Source organism: Chlorocebus sabaeus, chromosome 5 (genome assembly GCF_047675955.1).
Source record: "Chlorocebus sabaeus isolate Y175 chromosome 5, mChlSab1.0.hap1, whole genome shotgun sequence".
Taxonomy (NCBI): domain Eukaryota; kingdom Metazoa; phylum Chordata; class Mammalia; order Primates; family Cercopithecidae; genus Chlorocebus; species Chlorocebus sabaeus.
This window is the reverse complement of record NC_132908.1, coordinates 11,034,476-11,049,390: the sequence shown is the minus strand read 5'-3', so window position 1 is coordinate 11,049,390 and position 14,915 is coordinate 11,034,476. Positions and strand designations below refer to the sequence as shown.

General features: G+C 56.7%; 1 protein-coding gene across 1 annotated transcript in view; it reads left to right on the top strand.

The window, feature by feature from the left end:
* The window catches only part of LOC103228356 (uncharacterized), a 146,966-nt gene that overhangs the window by 116,402 nt on the left and 15,649 nt on the right, over positions 1–14,915 (top strand). Inside the window, 12 exon segments of the mRNA XM_073015699.1 lie at positions 334–455; positions 1,079–1,219; positions 2,657–2,770; positions 2,872–3,000; positions 3,972–4,133; positions 5,774–5,938; positions 8,891–9,059; positions 9,926–10,110; positions 10,325–10,417; positions 10,566–10,761; positions 11,928–12,112; positions 12,191–12,288. Of these exon segments, the coding sequence (XP_072871800.1) occupies positions 334–455; positions 1,079–1,219; positions 2,657–2,770; positions 2,872–3,000; positions 3,972–4,133; positions 5,774–5,938; positions 8,891–9,059; positions 9,926–10,110; positions 10,325–10,417; positions 10,566–10,761; positions 11,928–12,112; positions 12,191–12,288 (1,759 nt within the window).

Here is a 14,915-nt window from a genome sequence, read left to right as displayed (position 1 = left end):
GCGCTGGGTCAACTTCACTGAATTCTGTTAGCACATCACGAGGCCAACCCGGGTCCAAGGGCTGGGGAGACAGACGCTACCTCTTGGAGGAGCCTCAGAGTCTCATTGTAATGGGGCTCCCACAGGGACAGTGCAGGGTGTCGAGTGGTAATGCTGACAAAGTGAGCGTGTAGCTTCTGAGTTTTGTGAAAATTATCTGGGTGTGTGGCCCCCGAGTGGCCACTTGCATGACCTGGCACTGGCGTCAGCTGAGTCCCCTGCACCCCCTTGGGCCTGGAGCTGCTGACCTCAGCTTACATGCCCTACCCTTTGTGTGTGTCCTCACCCACCCAGTGGAGCTCACCCACCCGCTGCCCCTCCCCCTGCCACGACACTGCAGCCTCCGCCTGTCCTCAGAGCATTTGGGAGGCAGCCACCGGGATGGCCTGATTGTCGGCTGGGATGGCAGGGACCAGGTAGGTGTCAGGGCCGGAAGGTGACCCTGGGGCAGAGCTGAACTCCACCCTGAAGGCTGAGCGGGGTCCTGGGGGCCCTCCTCTGCCCGAGGAGCCTTATTTGGGGCCAACGAGGCTGCACCACATCCCCAAGGGACTGTGGGAAAGGCACTGGGAGAGCAGCAGGAGACCCGGGTCCTCACAACACCTTGACAGCCACGGCAATGACAGTGGCTAACAGGCCCCGAATGCTTATCCTGTGATAGGTTCTGTGCGTGAACCCACACATCAGCCTCCCATCTGCTCAGTGCTATTCATAGCCCCGTGTTCAGATGACGAAACTGAAGGACTTAGAGGTGCAGCGACCTGCCCGCGGCCACAGAGCCAGGGGAAGACACTGGAGGAAGAGCGTGACCTCCAGTCCCATCTCTGTCCTGTGTTTGCTCCATCTGCTCCTCTCCAAACCTTGATTTCCTCCTCTGAAATGGGCTGAGCTCTCCAAGGGCCTTGCACAGGGATGCTTTGTGATCAAAGCCACCTGCCCTTGCAGCCTTGACCTTGATGGAGAAGGTGTTCTGTGCCGGTAGGAAAGAGGTGCAGCCTGTCTGGGCAAGGCCACTGGCTGAGTCTGTCTCCCTCCCTAGGTGCTGGTCTCCTCCTCCCTGTGGCTGGGGAAGAGTGAGCTGGCCGCCCGCCTGGCCCTGGCTCACCCATTCAACCTCTCTTGGTGGCAAGCCGAGGTCAGTGGCCTTGCTGAGAGCAGGGGTGGCAGGCAGAGCCGGCAGGTGAGTGAGGATATCCCAGGCGCCCTTGGCCAGGGCTGGAGGTGGGATCCACGTGGCTGAGCCTGTGGGGCTGGGCACCTCGGGTAGGAGGAGAGTGTGTTCATCAGTGACAAGGACTTCTCCAGATTCACAGCTTCCTGAAGCCTGGGGATCTCTGGGATCATTCAATCGTTCCTTTATCAATACCTCATTAAGCACCTACTGTATACCAGGCAGTGTTTGAGGACGGCTCACATTTTAATGTGGGAAACACGTACAGGCGTCTCCGATTCATCATTTATAGTCGCTTGTTTAGTGGTAGCTTCGGAGACGGCGTGAGGCAGCTGGGTTCCCCGTCTGGCTGGGTGGCCTCGGGTGTCTCCCATCGCCTCTCTGAGACTCAGGTTTTTCCATCCGTGAAAGGGAGGACAATAGGCCAGCTGCGTGCAGGCAAAAGATGCTCTCCAGAATTCAAGCCAAGGAATGAATTAAAAAATCAGAAAGTGTGATAAGCACCATAAAGTAGTAAAGAGGAGCCCGGCACGGTGGCTCACACCTGTAATCCCCGCACTGTGGGAGGCCGAGGCGGGTGGATCACTTGAGACCAGGAATTCGAAACCAGCCTGGCCAACATGGTGAAATCCTGTCTCTACTAAAAATACAAAAATTAGCTAGGTGTGGTGGTGTGTGCCTGCAATCCCAGCTACTTGGGAGGCTGAGACGGGAGAATCACTTGAGCCCAGGAGGTGGAGGTTGCAGGGAGCCAAGATCATGCCACTGTACTCCAGCCTGGGTGACAGAGTGAGACTCATCTCAGAAAAAAAAAAAAAAAAAAAAAAAGATGTGAGATTGAGAGTGACTAGGCAGATGGGTGGGGGAGCTACTGTAGGTGGGTGGTCAGTGAGGGCCTCACTGGGGAGGCGGCCCCGGGATGGGAAGGAGCTGGGCTTGAGAGAAGCTGGAGCAACAGCACTGCAGGAGGCAGGAAAAGCCCATGCAAAGGCCCTGTGGTGGGAACAAGTCAGGTGCTTTGGGGAGGACCAGAAGGGGAATAAGATGGGAGCTGAGTGACTGGGGGGATGGGTGACAGGGAGATGAGGTCAGGTGGGCGGAGACAGATCACGCTGGCCCTGGAGGTCCCATTGAGGAGAGTGATTGCTTTCTATCTTTGGAAATGCTGAGTCTGGATGTTGAGGATGAGATGTTTTTTTCACCTAAATGCTTTCAATCTCCAGCCTGGGAATGGTTCGGGGCTCTTCCAGAGATGGGGGCCGGGCAGGGCAGTCTCTCCACCCTCCGTCCTAGTTCCTCTAGGGATATCTGAGGGAGGGGCACCAGCTTCTCCATCCTCCCTAGCCTCTCATTTCCCAACAGAGATGGGGTGTGGGGGTGGCGTTAGCCTCTCCTCTCCTCCACGTGTCCCCCTTTCCCCACCACTGCTCTCCCATCTCAATGCAGGTGCAGCTCACCTGGAACAGAGGACAACCTGCGACCCTGCAGCTCACCTGGGCTGACAGGTCCTCAGCATACAGCACTGCCTGGGACGGCTGCCTGGCCGCCTCCCCGGGGCAGGTATGTGGGGCCTGACCACTGCACCAAGTGTGGGGCTCCTCCTTGCTCCAGGCTTCTCGGTTGGCCCCCCAGGTCATGCACCCTCTTCTGTTCCCTATCAGCTCCAGGAAGCTTGGGGCCTGGACATCCTCCAGGCCTGTGGGGTCTTAATGCAGACCCCAGCTGTGTTCGTTGAACAGCTTGACCTGTCCTGGGGCCAACACCGCATGCGGCAGAACTTGACATACGAGGTGAGGTCTGAGCAGCAGCGTCCATCTAGGCAGGGAACCCCAGGTAGCTCCACCTGCAGCAGGAGTGTCCAGCTCTGGGACCATGTGGTCCTGGGTTCCTGTGCTTGCGGGATCCTGGGCAACTTACTTCTCTGCTGTGAGCCTTAGTTTTCTCATCTGTGAAATGGTTCCCTTCCTAACTGGGATGTGGTGAGGGCTCTGGAAACCCTGGAAGAAAAGCAAGGGGCCCAGCACGAGATGCAAGGAAGAGATAGTGAAGGAGATGGGATGCTAATGGGTTTCTCAGGACGGGGTGGAGGGAGATCAGGAGCTCAGGTTCCCCAAGGCATCAGGTCTGGTCTCCTCCAGCATACCTGATGGGGCTCCTCATGGGGTGAGCACTGTTCTTCAGAGCCTGGGGCAGGAACCAGGCCATAGAGAAATGGGGAGAGCTGGCCCTGGAAGCCCCCTTCTCCACTAGGCCTCCCACCTGGGTTCCTGGGGCCCTTAGGCATGGCCCCCTCAGTGCCCACAGCAGAAATCCTGCCACAGGCGGGGCATGGTGAATCACACCTGTAACCAGCAGTTTGGGAGACTGAGGTGGGGGGATCACCTGAAGTCAGGAGTTTGAGACCAGCTTGGCCAACATGGCAAAAGCCCATCTCTACTAAAAAATTAAAAAATTAGCCAGGTACAGTGGCATGCACCTGTAATCCTAGTATTTGGGAGGCTGAGGTGGGAGAATCGCTTGAACCTGGGAGGTAGAGGTTGCAGTGAGCCGAGATAGCGCCACTGCACTCCAGCCTGGGCAGCAGAGTGAAACTGTTTAAAAAAAAAAGTCCCGCCCCAGAGTGTAAGGGGCTGCTGTGGCTGATGAGGGCTCTAATGGTGGATTCCTGGCACATGCTCTTAGGTGAGGGTCTCCACCTGCAGCTGGCCATGGGCATTCTCTTAGGTCATGAGCCCCTGACCTATGGGCCCTGTCATTTCAGAGGCATCTGCCATCTCAGCCAGGCAGGATCATCGCGGAGGCCACCCTGGAGCACGTCCTCGGGGCCTCTTGTAGCCGGCAGAGCTTCCGGGGAGAAGTACAGACTGACTATGCACACTGGCTGCGGCACTCCCTCCACCTGGGGCTCTGTGACCTGCCCAGGGTAAGTCTGCCCCACGGAAAAGGATAGCTGGAGGACCAGGGACCCGTGGTGAGGGGGCAGCAAGGAGGGTGGTGCGCACAGAATGCAGGGGTGTGAGTGAGGCAGCCAGACGCCAGCATGGTCGCTCTGCCATTTGCCGACTGGGTGACTGGGCAGGGCGCATCTCCTCTCTGGGCCCCTGGTGTTTCATCTGAGGAATGGAAGGAGCAGCAGGTTCCAGGATGTAGAGTGGTGGTGAGAGTTAAGAGAGACGTGATGAGGAATGCTCAGCCTTGGTGCTGGGCACATAAGTTAGAGCTGCTGTAGTCATGATTGCCCCAGAGGAGGTTGTTGGGACCCCTTCTCCTCAACCCCTTGCCCCTCCTGGGGTTGGTAGTGGGTCGATGGGTTCTTCCATTCACCAACCATCCATCCATTCCTTCACACATCCTTCCATCCTCCTTCCTATCTTCCATCCATCCCCCATCTCTGCCCTCCCACGTACCCTCTCTCTCCATTCATTCATCCTCCCACCCTCCCTCGCATCCATTCATCTACCTGTCCAGCTGTCCATCCATCCATTCATCCCTCCATCCCAAGGACCCATACTCTTCTGTAAAGAGACAGATAGTAAATATTTTAGGCTTTATGAACCATCCAGTCTCTGTTGCAACTACTAGCTCTACCACTGTCCTGGGAAAGCAGCTATAGATGATATGTAAATGAATCCATATGGCTGTATCCCGGTAAAAGTATTTGCAGTCTGGGCACAGTGGCTCATGCCTGTAATCCCACCACTTTGGGAGGCTGAGGTGGGTGGATCATGAGGTCAGGAGATGGAGACCATCCTGGCTAACACGGTGAAACCCCATGTCTACTAAAAATAGAAAAAAATGAGCCGGGTGTGGTGGCACGTGCCTGTAGTCCCAGCTACTCAGGAGGCTGAGGCAGGAGGATCACTTGAACCTGGGAGGCAGAGGTTGCAGTGAGCTGAGATTATGCCATTGTACTCCAGCCTGGCGACACAGCACAACTCTGTCTCAAAGTATTTACAAGCGTGGGCAGTGAGCCAGATTCAGCCCCAAACTGTAGTTTCCCACCCCTTATCTTTTCCTCTGTTCATTCAGAAAACGTGTGTGTTTCACCTATGCCAGGCTGTGCTCTGGGTGCAGGGACTGGATAGTGAAGGAGACAGGCCAGGTGCCGGCGTCCTGGGTGGCACATTCCAGTGGGGCCAGGAAGATACGACAAACTAGAGATGCATGGTCTATGGTCAGGGTGTGGTAAACGCTGTGCAGGAACGAAGCAGGGAGGGGGGCAGGGTGTTGCAAAAGGGGCCTCACTGGTGAGTGTGGGCCCTGTAGAGGGAAGGGGCCTGAGGCAGGACTCTGCCTTGAGGAACATGGGGAAGCCCTTACAGAGGGAGCAAGGGAAGTGAGGTTGGGACAGTAAAGCAGGCCACAGGCCATGCCAGAGCCCGGCCTCTGTTCTCCTTGCAGCGGACAATGTCTGATTTGCGTTTCTTAGAGGTCAGCTGTGAGCTGGGGCAGGTGTGGAGGCTGGGAGGTGGCAGCTGCTGCTGCATTCTTGGTGCAGGGGACTCGGGGAGAGGAAGCTGCTGCCCCCTGTGCCTGCCTGACACACAGAATCTCTCGTCCCAGGCCCTCTTGGTCGCCGGGGAGCACGTCCTGGGCCAGGGTGGACTCCTGCTTCGTTCCCGCTGCCACCTGGGCCTCGCACCAGACCCAGACCACGGCCTGCACCTCAGCCTGACCCTCCGAAACCACAGCAGGCCTCATTCAACTGACTTCTCCGGGGCGCTGGAGGTGGGTGGCCAGGATAGGGCTGACAGTCCCTGGGGAAGATGCCTGGCTTCCCTCCCGTTCCTTCCTGGCCAGCAGGTCCCCAACTGCCTGGGTGGCCCTGCCATCTAGTGGCAATCTGAGGAACCGCAGACCAGCATTCTGGATGGGGCCAGAGCTTCACTCTGGGTAGGGGGAACACCTGCTGAACCTCAGGCCTGGCCCTGGCACCAAGACAAAGCAGCTTCTCCACAGTCCTGACACCCGGCCCTTCCTATAACGAAGAGGCAGAGGCTGGGCTGCCCAAGTTTGAATCCCAGCCTAGCTGCCTCCTGGTACCTGAGTTTCCTCCCCTGTAAAATGGGTATAATAATTGCACTGGCCCTATCTCCCATGGGGTTAATATTGCAAGGATTAAATATATTCATAGGCATAGATCGCTTAGAGCAGTGCCCGAGAGAAAACAGCCACAATGTAAGTATTTGCTATTAGCCATTATTGGCACCATCTTCTCCCCTGCCTGCCTCCCAGTAGCTTTGGGAAGTAGGAAGGGGCAGAGTTGGCCTCCAGTGCCTACTCTGCCCCGACCTGGCCAGGTGATCATGATCCCAGGAAGGAACTTCTCTGAGCATCTGTGTCCTCATCTGGAGGAGGGTGAAATCAGATATTTCACAGAGTAGTTTTTGAGAGTCTGGATACCGGTTCCTGCTGCCTGCATAGCCAAGGCACATGACATCACAGGTGCCCTGTCGGCATTTCCATCCACCCCCTGTCTCCGTGGCTGGGTGAACTTGACCTCGTGACTTTACTTTGCTGAGCCTCAGTCTTCCCCTCTGTCAAATGGGAACAAATACCATCTCCCTTGCAGAATTGTTAAGAGGAAAACAGACATTTGTACAACATCTGCACATAGCAGGTGCTTGTGAGACGGGAGTTCCCTCCCTTCCCGGCATCTGAGCTGGATGAGGATGGCATTTCTGGGTTAAGAGTTCAGCAGCCGTGGCCATTTCAAAGGAGCTTCTCCTTCCAAGGTTCTTGTTCTTCGGGACTGACTGTCACTTCCCCATTTCCAGCCAGGCCCCTGGCTGACCCCGTCTCTGTAAACCCCGTGCCCGATGGAACTGGAGCCCTGGGAGTGAACCCACGGTGGACACTCAGCAAGTGGCCGGTCCTCTTGCTTCCCTGTGCCCGATTGATTTGGGACAGCTGTTCTGGCCCTTTCTCACTTGCTCCATTCTGGGGTCTGTGGAGTGGTCAAAAGGCTTTCCCAGCCTTGTTTGTTCCTCACCCCAACTCGGTGGCCCTGGGACAGATGAGGGACGGATTCAGGGAGGTCAGGCACTTGCCAAGGCTGCACAGAGGCAGGCGTGGCCCTTGCTCTTCAGTGACAGCCAGCAGGGCTGAGCTCAGATGCTGGGAGCCATCCGGGGCCGACTCCATGTGGTCTGCAGATTGTGCCCTGCCCCAGCCTGCCTGGCAGGATCACATGGGTGCTCGGTTACATTCCATAGGAGTCCTGGGTTGTAGCCCTGTTACCAACCTGGATCTCCTCAGAGATCGACATGCTTCCGCATGTTTAGTAAGCACCCTGCATTCGATTCCTAGGGCTACTGTATTCAATGGCTACCCCTGGAAGGCTTAATGCAGCAGACAGGTATGGTGTCACAGTTCTAGAGGCCAGAAGTCCAAAAGGAAGTTGTCAGCAGGGCCACACTGCCTCTCAAAGTCCTAGGGAAGATCCTTCCATAGCACCTCTAGCTTCTGGTGTAACCCATGGCTGCGGTGGCATCACGCCAGTCTCTGCCTCTGTCCCACATGGTGGCCTTCTGTCTTCTGGGTGGCATCTTCACATGGTCTTCTCACAGGGACAGCATTCACTGGGTGTGTGGCCTACCTTCATCCACTATGGCCTCAACTTGATTACTTTTGCAAGAAACCTATTTCTAAATAGCATCACGTTCACGGGTATAGAGGGTTAGGACTTCAACATATCTGAGGAAGAAAATTCAACCCATGACAGACACACGTGCACACACACACTGAAGTCCTGCTAAGTTTTGTGAGCCATTGTTCTGTATCATTTAACAGATCTTGGAGCTGAGGCCTAGGGAGGGTGACACCGTTACTGAAGGGTGCACAGCGTGTTAGCTGCATTGTCTGGACTAGAATACAGGGTAGCTGGGGCTCCCTGCCTTGCAGGGCCTCCTCCAGGCCTGTGTTCTCTTGGGGCCTCTGAGCCTCTCTCCCACCCCATTCTAGAGTCACCTGTCGTGGTCCCTGCCATGTCCCCAAGGCTGGGCGCCTGCAGGGATGTAGGTAAACTGCCCAGTGCCTGGGGTGTTATGCCAGGTGTACCCACGTCTCCTTGAACTTGCTTAGACCTTTGCAGCGGTTCCCATGCAAACTCGGAAAGCCTGGGCTATAGCAGAAACACCAGGGCACTGGGAATGGTAGAAATGCCAGGGCCCAGGGCCCCCCAAAACCAATTAAATCAGAGTGTCTGGGCAGCAGCCATCTCTAAGCCACCCTGTGGGCGGCTGCTGCTGGGTTGGTGGGCTCCTAGATGGGTATATTTAAAAATGATTTGTTCCAAGACTGGCTGAGTTTTGTCTTTTTGGTAGAGGCAGGGTTTTTGCCATGTGGCCCAGGCTGGTCTGAAACTCCTGGGCTCAAGCGATCCACCACCTTTGGCCTCCTGAAGTGCTGGGATTACAGGAGTGAGCCCTTGCGCCCGGCCCTGAGTATTCTCCTAAGTGCTTTCTGTAATGGGGCCCTGGGAGCCTTAGGTAGGGATATGGCTTGGGGAACCTGGTGCCCTGGAGATCCGGCATGGCTATTGTGCCTTCCCTCGGTTCCCTACAGGTCCAACCACAGCCTCCCTAGCCAGCCCCTTCCTGAGCCTGGAGCGGGCAGGGGAGAGACCAGGGACAGGGCCTGGGTCAGGCTCTACTGAGGCCTCTGCCCTCCCCCTCCCAGCTTCGTGGCTCCAAGGCTCAGCGGGTTGGCCTACTGGGCCATGTCTCCACCTCGGCTTCTCAAAGCTTGGTCCGACTGGAGGGAAATGTGGACAACAGAGAGGAGAAAGTGAGACTGTCTGTGTTCCGGGCCCCAAGCTGTCTCCAGGCCTCTGTGATGCATGAGGAAGGTGAGTGGTGGCTGGGTCCCAGCTCAGCTAGCTGGGCCACGGCCCCTGTTGGCTCAAGAAAGGACAGGGGTCTGGGCATTAAGATCTCAGAAGTCAGGGCTGGGTGCGGGGGCTCATACCTGTAATCCTAGCACTTGGGGAGGCCGAGATGGGAGAACTGCTTGAGCTCAGGAGTTCAGGACCAGCCTGGGCAACATAGTGAGACCATGTCTCTACTTAAAAATAAAGGGGGGCAGCCAGGCACAGTGGCTCACGCCTGTAATCCCAGCACTTTGGGAGGCCAAGGCAGGAGGATCACGAGGTCAGGAGATCAAGACCATCCTGGCTAACACGGTGAAATCCTGTCTCTACTAAAAATACAAAAAATTAGCCGGGCGTGGTGGCGGGCGCCTGTAGTCTCAGCTACTCAGGAGGCTGAGGCAGGAGAATGGCGTGAAACCAGGAGGCGGAGTTTGCAGTGAGCCGAGATCGAGAGCGTGCCACTGCACTCCAGCCTGAGTGACAGAGCGAGACTCCGTCTCAAACAAAAACAAAAACCTGGTGGCGTGGGGGTGATGGGTTCCTATCGCAGCTGCTGGGAGTGAGCTGGGATCCTGTCATTGTACTCCTGCCTTGGTGTCTCAAAAAAACTTCAGGAAACCCCATTAGGACTTCATGGCATCCCTGACTGCCATGTCGGGGGAGGGGACAGAAGAGGGGGCTTCAGGTTGCTCAGGAAGTTGATTTAGTTGGTGCAGCTCAAGGTTCTCAAATCCCAGGGCCTTGAGGCTTGGCCTGGGGCAGTGGGGAGCTACGGAAAGAGGTGGAGGAGGAGTGGGCCACGAGAGACATGGTGGGGGCACCAGCAGGTCCCTTGCTGGCTCCAGGGGGCAGAGAGCAGAGTGTGGTGCTGCGGGCATGTGCCCACGGGCGGACAGCTGAGGCGGAGGTCCTGTTCCGGGATGGCACGCAGCCCTTCCAGCCGCTGGGACGCCTGACCCTGCAGGTTGCCAACCAGAGCCTCCTGCTGGCTGCGCACGGCTGTCAGGGGGCCCTGCTGGGCCATGTGGAGGTAAGAAGGTCTGGGCTGGGACACAGGGAAGGGGTTACCATTCTCTCCCTGGGCAGAGGCCCCCGTGCCAGGAGCCCTGAGCCCTTGGGGTCCAGCTGTGCCCAGAAACCAGGGCAGACGACCCCATGGTGAGGCCCACACCTGCCGCTGGCACCAAGAACCTTGTGTCTACTTCATTTCTACAAGGCCCCAGCCTCTTCCTCTGTCCTCACAGTCCAGGATCGCAGCAGTTGGCTCCCAGGTGCAAGCCCAACTGGAAGAGAAGATTCAACGCTTGGGTGCCTCTGTGAGAAGGTTCCAGCAATTGGTGGGTAGCACAGGAGGGGAGGGTGGGGGCGCAGGGTGGAGAGCTCTCCCTCTGGCCTGGCTTGTAGCACCCATTCACCAGGTGGGAGGGTCTGGGGCTCTCTCTGCCCTGGACCTCAACCTGCTTCTGCCTCTGTTTCCCTGCCCAGGTGCAGCCGGCAGGCACCCTGGACGGCGTGGCAGGCCTCCTTCTGCAGCTGTCCCAGGCGGGGCGGGAGGCTGTGCAGGCCAGTGGTTGGGCAGTAGCCACTTTGTGGGCCCGGAGCCAGGCACTGACCCAGCACCTGCCTCTTTACCTGGAGTGGCTGCAGGTGGGGCTGGAGCAGCTGCGTGATGAGCTGGAACGTGAGTGCGGGAGGGGAGGGCTCAATCCCATGTGGAAATTAATGCCCTGCCCAGGGCCCCAAGCGCTCACATTGGCCTGCGCCACTGCTTCAGTCAGAAAGGTGGCCTCGCTTCCCGTGGGCCTGCAGCCCAGCTGTGTTTAGCCCCCTGCCTTATTTCTTACAGCTCTACAGCCTTCGTTTTTTCTTGGTCTGCTGTGTCATTCTTATAGGGTCTCCAAGCTCCTATCCCTTACGCCTGCTGCCTAGGTTTTTCAGTCTGCTGCCTGCTTTGAGTATACGGCCTTGTTTCTGTGAAGCTCACTGCCACAGCATCTCTTTCTGGTTCCACGATGAGCTCAGTGTGGCCATGTGGCTGTTAAAGGCTCACTCCTGCTGCTCCAAGTGGCCTCCTGGCAGGACTGGGAACCTCTGGCCTCTCCGCCATCCAGGCTAATGCCCAGCACAGCAGAGCCCCCAAGGCCCTGCCCAGCGCCAGGATGGTCATCCCTCTGACTGGCTGTTGAATGTTACCTCCGCATCCTCCCTGCTGTGCCACAGTGTTCCTGTGGCCGCCCCCAGGGCAGTGCATTGGGAGGAGTGCCCCAGGACTCCTCACAGTGCTATTCACGGCTGTGTTTTATTATAGTGAGGGGATGCAGGAGGGTCAACACAGGGACGGGGGCTGGGGCGGAGTCTAGGGAGAACCAGGGCCAGTGCCCAGTGTCCTCTCCCAGTCCTGCACCTTCACACAGGATGCATGTAGCTGTCCCAGCTATCACCTGAGCAGCTCCTGGGAGACTCAGCACCCAGATTTCTACTGCCACACTGGCAGGTGCTACTTGGCATGGACCACATTGTCAGACTCCTAGGAGGCAAGCAGGGGTCCAGCATAAACCACGTTGTACAAACAGGTCAGATGCAGGCAGCCTCCTATCAACTCTAGGATTGGTGGGAACCCTCCCCCAATCCAAGTTCCCAGACAACCTTATCAGCAGGCCTTGCAGAGAAGGCTCAGGCCTGCCATGAGAACTCCCCTGCAATCTCCAGTGCCCACTGCTCTATTCCTGCTCGTCCGGCTCCCCCCATCTTCATCCCAGGAGCAGACCCTATCCCCTCGAGGCCTGCACTGTCTGGTTCTCTGAACTGCCCTGAGGCCTCACGGTGAGTGGTGGCTGCCTGTTGCAGGGCCCCTGGCCACACTGAAGGACGCCTACCTGGAGGTGACACTGCGGCCCCTGGAGGAAGTGTGGCGGGAGCGGGCAGAGGAGGCCATGCGGCAGCTGCAGGCCTGGGTGCCCGGGATGCCAGGCAATGGGGGTCCAAGGCCCATCAGGGTGGCCCTGGGGGCGGCGAAAGGAACCCTGGAGCTGGTGAGTGGGAGCAAGGATGGGGCACGGCTGGCAGGTGAGGACGCCTGAGCCAGCTCTCACTGTCCCCTCCCTCTCCAGGCCGCCCACCAGATGCTGTCCTGGGCTGAGGCCACGTTCTCACGGGCACTGAAGAGGCTCTGCAAACCCCTGCTGGACCTGTACAGCTTCTCGGCCAGGTAACTCGGGCTTTGAGAGTGGCGCGTGCTGTGTGCCTGCCATATACCAGGTGTAGTGCTGAATGCTTGGATACTCTCCACTCACGGATTCCTGTGACCGCCCTGCCCAGAGGCTTCTTCCGTCCTCCTTTTACAGATGAGGAAGCTGGGCTTTCTTCCTCACTCCTTAGATAGCTTGTGAGCACTGGCCCAGGGCAGGTAGGATTTTAGGAGCTGCAGAGAGCACAGTGGCTGAGGCCAACCCTGCCTTCAGGAAACTCACTTTTACCCAGACACGAAGCACAAGGAAGTCATCTACACCAGGCCTTGCACAGCTCCCCGCAGAGGGTCTGAGAGTGGCATCTTAAGCAGGCCATTTGGCTCTATCACATTTCCTTGCTTTTCGTTTTGTAATTTTTTTTTTTTTTTTTTTTTTTTTTGAGATGGGGGTTTGCTCTTGTTGCCCAGGTTGGGGTACAGTGGTACAATCTTGGCTCACTGCACCCTCTGCTTCCTGAGTTCAAGCCATTCTCCTGCCTCAGCCTCCCTAGTAGCAGGCACTGGGATTACACGTGCCATCACATCCAACTAATTTTTTGTATTTTTAGTAAACACAGGGTTTTGCCATGTTGGTCATGCTGGTCTCAAACTCCTGACCTTAGGTGGATCCACCCGCCTTGGCCTCCCAAATGTTGGGATTACAGGCATGAGCCACTGCACCTGGCCTGTTTTGGACTAATCTTTTAAGCACATAAAAACCCTTCTTACTTGCGGGCTGTGCAGAAGCCGGCCACAGGCCGGGGCCCACTGGTCACCATTTACCACCCCTGAGCTATATGTTAGGTGGCAAATACTAGAGAAGGAACATCGATGAGATGGGGGGCAGATCCTAAGAAACAGTGTGGCCATGGCTGGCTTTGAGAAGGTCGAGTTTCAGCAAGAGCCACAGGGCCAGCATGGGAAGAGCGCTCCAGGTGGGGGTCACCACTGCACCAAGGCCTGGGAGACGGATGTGCCTAGACTGTTTTTTTTGTTTTGTTTTGTTTTGCTTTTTTTGAGACAGAGTCTCGCTCTATCACCCAAGCTGGAGTGCAGTGGCACAATTTTGGCTCACTGCAAGCTCTGCCTCCCAGGTTCACGCCATTCACCTGCCTCAGCCTCCCAAGTAGCTGGGACTACAGGCGCCCACCACTACACCCGGCTAATTTTTTGTATTTTTAGTAGAGATGGGGTTTCACCGTGTTAGCCAGGATGGTCTCGATCTCCTGACCTAGTGATCTGCCCGTCTCGGCCTCGCCAAAGTGCTGGGATTACAGGCATGAGCCACCACACCCAGCCGGCCTGTTTTTGAGATGGAGTCTTGTTCTCTGTTGCCCAGGCTGGAGTGCAATGGTGTGATCTCAGCTCCCTGCAATCTCTGCCTCCCAAGTTCAAGTCATTCTCCTGCCTTAGCCTCCCAAGTAGCTGGGATTACAAGCATTTGCCACCATGCCCAGCTAATTTTTGTATTTTTAGTAGAGACGGGGTTTCACCATATCAGGCTGGTCTCAGATTCCTGGATTCAAGTGACTCGGCCTCTCAAAGTGCTGGGATTACAGGCATAAGCCACCAGGCCTGGCCCGGTCTATTTGAATATCAAGCTGGCGGGGCTGGAGCAGAATGCCTGCAAGGGAGAATGGATATGACTGGGAGATCCCAAGACTCTGGGGGAGGCTTGGATACTCTCTAGCTTCTGCTCTGACCTAGGAAGGATGTGATCACCCTTTCACTTTAAAAGACCACTTTGGCCCCCATGTTGAGGACACAGGGGTGGTGGATAGATGTGGGGAGCCCACTTTAGAGCAGGGACCTGGGGACCCATTATCCTTTCCCCTTAGAGGCACGAGACCCACTAGGAACCTGGCTCCAGGCAGGCAGGCAGCTCCCTTCTTCCATGCTGGTAGCCTCGTAGAGCATCTGGAATCCAGCTTTGCCTCTAATTAGGATTCTTCTGCATCAGCTCTCTGTGCCTGTTTCCCAGCCATAAAAGAGGGACTAAACCCACCTCATAGGGAAGAGGCTCCATGTAATACAAATTACTGCTCCTGCCCTCTTGTGTCAGAATGGAGGCTGATGAAGGGAAGAGCTCCCAGGGCGGGGCTGTGGCTTGGCTGAAGAATGACCTGCCTGGTTGCTCACCTACCTGGTGAGTGGGATCCAGTCACTGCTAGGTGGGGGTGCCAAAAAATGGATTCAAGTGGCAGGGAAGGGGCTGAGGCTGTGGCTGTTTCCTGCCCCCAGCTGCAGAGCCTCTGGGCTTCCTAGAAGTAGGCAAATGAGGCTGCCTGCCCCGCCCTTCCACCGGCCCATCAGCGACAGGCTATGCAATGTTTCTATTCCCACTACACCCCCACGTGAGCTGAGATCTCCCTGATCATCCAAATCTCACAGGCTTGACCCCTACTCTAGATCCTGAGAAAGTTCCCGTCCTCCCCTAACTGTAGAAATTTCCTAGACCTGTTGGCCAGGCACAGTGGCTCACACCTGTAATCCTAGCACTTTGGGAGGCCGAGGTGGGCAGATCACTTGAGGTCAGGAGTTCAAGACCAGCCTGGCCAATGTGGTGAAACTCTAACTCTGCTAAAAATACAAAAATTAGCCAGGCATGG